Below are 6,000 nucleotides of genomic sequence, written 5' to 3'. Positions count from 1 at the left end.
GTGTGTGTGTGTGTGTGTGTGTGTGTGTGTGTGTGTGTGTGTGTGTGAAATCAGTCTGAAAGAATCTTAATAGTTTCACTGTGCATTCTTTCTGATGTTTACTTTTTCCTTTCTCCATTGAGTAACAATGAAATTCATCTGATGAGGCAAATCATATATATTTAAGCATTAACTGGAGAAAGTAAGGGAATAATCATAAATGAAAAGATGTGTGCAGAGGCAGAGAAGAATGACAGGTAGGAATCGCACCTCGATGTGACGGTGCAACTGAGAGGTTCAGTGTCCTGAAAGCAGGTTTGGAGGTTAATGAGGTGATAGAAATATTTACATGACTTTTGGCGAGAAGCTTTTGGAAACCTTGATTGTAAGGGTTATAAAAGGAAGATGGAAAAGGTTTAATGGGACCCTCACACCCAAAGGATATGACTGAAAGCCACAATTACATTTTGTGTTACCTTTTAGGACTCCCTAGCCTTTGTACACAACATTGCTGTCATCACAAATGTGATTGCAAGCATTCTTGTTTTAGAGCTTATATTAAAACAGTTTTCTTGAAAACCATTTTACAAAATAAATAATATATGTGGTTATCATACGTGTTGCAGCCCACTTTCTTAGCATAGCCCGTAAAGGCGTATTACTATTTGTGTTTTCTTAGCTGAAATCACTTTCTTCTGTGTTGTTTCAGGTGCAGGCAACCATAGGTACTTTATGGGATACCTGTTCTTCTTGCTTTTTATGATCTGCTGGATGATTTATGGTTGTATTTCTTGTGAGTACAATGAGTTTCTGCCTTCTTAAAACATAAATGTTTAAAAAAATACATGTTTATATACTTAGCTTGTATTTACTGTATAACAAATTAACAATAGCAAAAGTTTTAACAAAATTACTGTTTGGGACATCTAATAAAGAAAAAAGTGAGGTACCTACTTACCAAATGTATTCAGTGTCTCACACAAGCAAACGGTGGTCAGAGAGCCACCTTTTAGTGTGAATGCCCTTTGTTGGTTTAATAAGCTTTGAAAAGCTTCTGGGTGAATGACACCAACAGTTCACAGTCAACAGGCTTGCTCTACTAGCCAGAGTGGAACCCAGTGACCTGGTAGCTCCTTTCCCACCAAACAGTTGAGAAAACAAACTTAAAATTAAGTTTGCATAAACTTGAAATATTTTAGAGTTTGCTATAAGTTATTGCCTACTGGGCAGTGTTAGCAGGTTTCAGAAGTTACTTTCTAACGATAAATTGTCTCTTGCCTTATCAAGGGGCCTAGTGCATTGAGAATTTAGGCGAAGATGCTGTTTTCCATGCTTCTGTGTGTGGAAGTTGCAGCATGGATCTTGGCTTGAAAATCAGTCTCAGAAAGACTTATTAGTCCTATCTGCAGAGATAGTAATAAATAAGATTTCCAAGTAGAGATGGAGAAAAGATTTGGTCTAGGAACTTCACCTAATTTTCAGATCAACATACATAAGGGGGAGCAGTTTCCTACCAACAAAAGTCATTATCTCTATTACTCTTACGCCAAATTTTGTGTTAGAAAAATCTTACCTTACTGAGTTGCTTTTTATCATTTATTTTGTTTAAGGACAACATTCTCTCTGGTCCTGGGAACATGTTTAGTCTTCGCTGGCAGGGATTTTTTTTTTTTTTTTTTTTTTTTTTTTTTAAGTTTGGCAGCTGTCTTCCCATTTTTTGCCCTGGTGTATTTTTATTGATGTATTATAGAATTACTAATACAGAAACATTTGTTCTGTGTCATGAATTAAATCTAGATGATTAGATGTGTTCCTCATGGTGTCAGCGTACACCTGAGGTGACTGGAAGGGTAAATTAATGGGGGTCACCTGTCTTCCGATTTTAGACTGGGGACTTCACTGTGAGACCACTTACACGAAGGATGGATTTTGGACCTACATTACACAGATTGCTACGTGCTCGCCTTGGATGTTTTGGATGTTTCTGAACAGTGTGTTTCATTTCATGTGGGTGGCCGTGTTACTCATGTGTCAGATGTACCAGGTATGTGCATGTGCTTTTTTCTTGCTGTGCTAGCTATAAAACATGTAAAACTTTTCTTTCTAGCCACTCAGGCTTGGTAAGGATCAGTTTTGTTGTTTTTCATTTGCTTTTTTCTTTCTGCTTTATATTCTGCTTTCATCAGAAGCTTTTACTGGTGATTCAGATATTTGCAGTTGGACATGTGTGAGCTTACCTTTTGATACCATTAATTTTATGTTCATTTTAATGATACTGTTTTAGTATGTATAAATACTAGTATAATATACTCTATAAATATTAGTGCAATAATAGTAGTATGTATAATACTTTTATTCAAAAATCCGTAAGGGATCTTTCTCTTCTGCGTTTTGGGACAGTATGCCTTTGTAGACCAGGTTGACTCTGAATTTGGCACCTTCCTGCCTTAGCTTTCCTCATGCTAGGATCACAGGCATATGCCACTTACCTCCTAAGATTCTATTGAGGGAGGCTGTCTGTGTTCATAGTGTCTACTGGTGTATGTGCAGGGTTCACATATTTAGTATTTACATTGTATATTATGTTTTTGTATTTAATTGGCTGCTTTTTTCTGTAAACTAGGTTAGTGATCTGTGGAAAATCAAACACAGATTGATTTTTTTTTTTAATTCTGTGCTAGTTCTTTTGAGGTTTCTGTTTATATTAAATATTCAGAAAAGATAATGGACGAATTTTTCTTTATTCTTAGATAACCTGTTTAGGTATTACTACCAATGAAAGAATGAATGCCAGGAGATACAAGCACTTTAAAGTCACAACAACATCTATTGAAAGCCCATTCAAGTATGTATATTTTTTAAATGCAGTATTTTTCTCTGTTACATGTTAAGAAAGCAAACTTAACATAATGCCTAGCGAACACATTAAAGGGAAGTATTTTCTATAGTCCAACCTCTGAAGTAGGGATGTTTCTTTAGCTGTGCTTAGACTAGATTTAATTATTAATGAATTTAAGGTTTCTGTAGAAGAGACATTAGTTTATCATAACACCATGATGTAGAATCTGTCATTTTAGCTGAATAAACAGTTATACTCTTACTTTATACTGCAAAGTTTACCTGTGGCCTGATGCAAAGAAGTAAAAGTGCACTAATTACATGAAATACTTAAAGGTCAAGTTTTGTGTAAGCTGCTAGCGATCCCCAAATTTCTGTAGTATGATCAATTATTGTATACTTTTAGAAGGGAAACAGACTTCTACTAGAGGTACAATAATTAAGTATGATGTACAAAATGGACTGCTTTTCCAAGTGTTACTGAGGTCTTGAAGTCCTTGTGCTCACCTTGACATTCTTTATAGATTGTCACTTTTATTAAAGGCCATTGGCAAAATCAGACTTGAACATAATTAACTTTCACCTCTTTGCTCAATTTTGGACCTAGTTTGGCTTATTGGCAAAAAGCCAGTAATCAAGGAAGGATGGTGTGTGTGTGTGTGTGTGTGTGTGTGTGTGTGTGTGTGTTAGAAGCAAACAGTGTATACAGCATTGGAGTGAAGCAATTGTAATTGTGTAGTATCTTAAATTAGCAAAAGAATAAAATAAATGCTGGTAGACATGTAGAGAAACATGCAAGCATATCTATATTGCAGTGATAAGTTACATCTTTCTTGCAAACGGCCTGAGTTTTTAAGCTTAGAAAAAAAATGTTAACATGGAAGTCATCCTAAGTCATTTGTACTAACTGAATTCTCCTTTCTTTTGGGGTCTGATTTTAGCCATGGATGTGTGAGGAATATTATAGACTTCTTTGAATTTCGATGCTGTGGCCTCTTTCGTCCTGTTATCGTGGACTGGACCAGGCAGTATACTATAGAATATGACCAAATATCAGGATCTGGGTACCAGCTTGTGTAGCAGCATCTTTATCCTAGGAAACAATGTTGCTGAATGGTGCCTGAAGATTGTGTCTGTCCGTGTCTCTCTCACTCGAATCCACATCCTTGGAACAAATAGCATGCTATATGTAGGGCTAACAGTGACTTTTACAGTCTTTTTTTTTTTTTTTTTCAGTACTTTATTAACAAAAGCAAACATGGACAGAACACACTGCCACTTCTAGGAAGAATAAAGATCATAAAAAGAATTTTCACAGTTCTTAATATAGGAATTCACATCATACTCAAACTTGTTGATTTTGTTTTCATAATTTTTTTCATGAAAAGTGAACTTACTCTGTTACTAGAGATGGCATACCAAGGATAAATGTTCTTATAACTAAAACTCAATTTATGTTATATGGCTAAATTGTATTATGCAATCTTAAGAGTATTGCATTTAATTCCAGGAAAATTGTCTGAAAATGATGACTAGTATTATGTACATTTTGGATGTACATGTAAATACTGTGATGAAATCATGTGGTTTTATTAGAGATCTACTGTACTGTGTCCCCAAAGGCACAAGAAAATAATGTTCATGGAAACGTGCTCACTGTTCTGTTGCCGCCAGCTGTTGCAGTGCTGGTTTATTTCTAGTTCAGTGAAATAATTTCTAGTAACCTTGCTCTGAGGTCTCCCGGTCTGATAATAAAGCACTTGCATGAGTTTACTAAGTCATAATATTTTGTTGAAACTTAAAGCCCTACTAAGTGCATGATACACTACATAGAATGTGTACTCGCAGATACTGTCCAGTGAAGCATAAATTAGGATTTAAGTTCATGTGCAAAACAGCCCAAGTTTTTAAAAAGTTCAAGTTGATTTTCAACAAGAGGCAAAACAAATAAGCTAATACAAAATTCTTTATTAATAGAGATAAATGGATATGCTTCTTTTTAAATTCTGAGCTGAAAAATAAATTGTAGACAAATAATGATGTCTAAGCTAAAGATGAAGCATGATCTCTGTACATAGCACAAGTGAATAAATGAAAAGCTAATGGAATATTCTTTTTTTAAAATGACCTATCAGAAAGTAGAATTTAAACCCCAGGGTTATTTTAATTTTGCCAATATTGAATATGTTTTGAAGTTTGTAATGCTTTCTGAAATATTCTCAGATTTTACTGTTAAATGTGATATACTGATTAAGTTGTGTTGTAGCATTTCCATACCCTCATGAATTGATTTGTCACTGCTTCCATGAATATTGTTTACAGGGAGACGTGGTTTAGTCCTCTTAATTGCTGTAGCAAACTGTGGTTCGAGCAACCTGTGGGAGGGGCTGGGGGGAAGGGTCAGACTGACAGATCCTAGACCAGTGTAAAGAATGTGTATCTGTATATAAATAATTTATCAAATAGTTTTCTCTTTGTGTCTATATGTGTTAGTGTTTTTAAAGCTGCTCATTTCATTTTGTCCAACCAAAAAGAAAAGGGAGATTTTATTAATGAGCTTCTAGTGATGTTCAATATTGCTGTTAATAGGCACTATACCCTGCAAGTTCACTGCATGTCCAGTGCTAGGTTAAAATTAGTATTCCCTGTAAAATGCTGGTTACAGGTATTAAAGCAATCTAGTGGTATACCCGCCCCTGCCTTAGTAAGAGGAGCAGCGGATATGTACATAGTTGATGCTCAGTATTTCCAAGCACTACCATTTTATAATAATTACTGTGACCATATGTTACCCCCCCAAAAAAATTACCCTTATTGTACTTGAGGGTTTTAATATTGGAATTGGCATATGTACTTTATTTTTGAAAACGGAAGAGATGGGTGTGGGGTGGTAATAGCATTGTACCATTTTGTCATAGAATGTAAAAAATTGGTCAACTGTACAAATGTCTGCTAGTTTTGGCTATTATTGGGGGAAAATTTAGGTAATTTTTAAACTCAAAGGTTATTTATAAAATGCTAGGATTTGTTTTAATTTTGTATTTCGAGTCACTTCACAGGAAGACTCAGTTGCAATTTTTATCAGATACATTTTTATCAACAGCTAAAGATTTTGGTGGTTCTCTCAGTTTGAGTCAGAATGTTGTTACCATCTTCTTTCTTTGTGGTACAGTATTCTTTCAG

The 6,000-nt window shown here is 35.0% G+C and overlaps 1 protein-coding gene across 1 annotated transcript in view; it reads left to right on the top strand.

The window, feature by feature from the left end:
- The window catches only part of Zdhhc17 (zinc finger DHHC-type palmitoyltransferase 17), a 57,995-nt gene extending 53,405 nt beyond the window's left edge, over positions 1 to 4,590 (top strand). Inside the window, exons 14-17 of the mRNA XM_055626051.1 lie at positions 689 to 772; positions 1,866 to 2,023; positions 2,730 to 2,824; positions 3,759 to 4,590. Coding sequence (XP_055482026.1) covers positions 689 to 772; positions 1,866 to 2,023; positions 2,730 to 2,824; positions 3,759 to 3,897 — 476 coding nt within the window. The 3' untranslated portion in view covers positions 3,898 to 4,590. The remainder of the gene's footprint in view (positions 1 to 688; positions 773 to 1,865; positions 2,024 to 2,729; positions 2,825 to 3,758) is intronic.
- Positions 4,591 to 6,000: the final 1,410 nt, after the last annotated feature.

The sequence above is a fragment of the Psammomys obesus genome, unplaced genomic scaffold (assembly GCF_907164565.1).
Source record: "Psammomys obesus unplaced genomic scaffold, mPsaObe1.curated_primary_1811, whole genome shotgun sequence".
NCBI lineage: Eukaryota > Metazoa > Chordata > Mammalia > Rodentia > Muridae > Psammomys > Psammomys obesus.
Note: the sequence above shows the minus strand (reverse complement) of the source record. Positions and strands in the feature narration are given on the sequence as shown.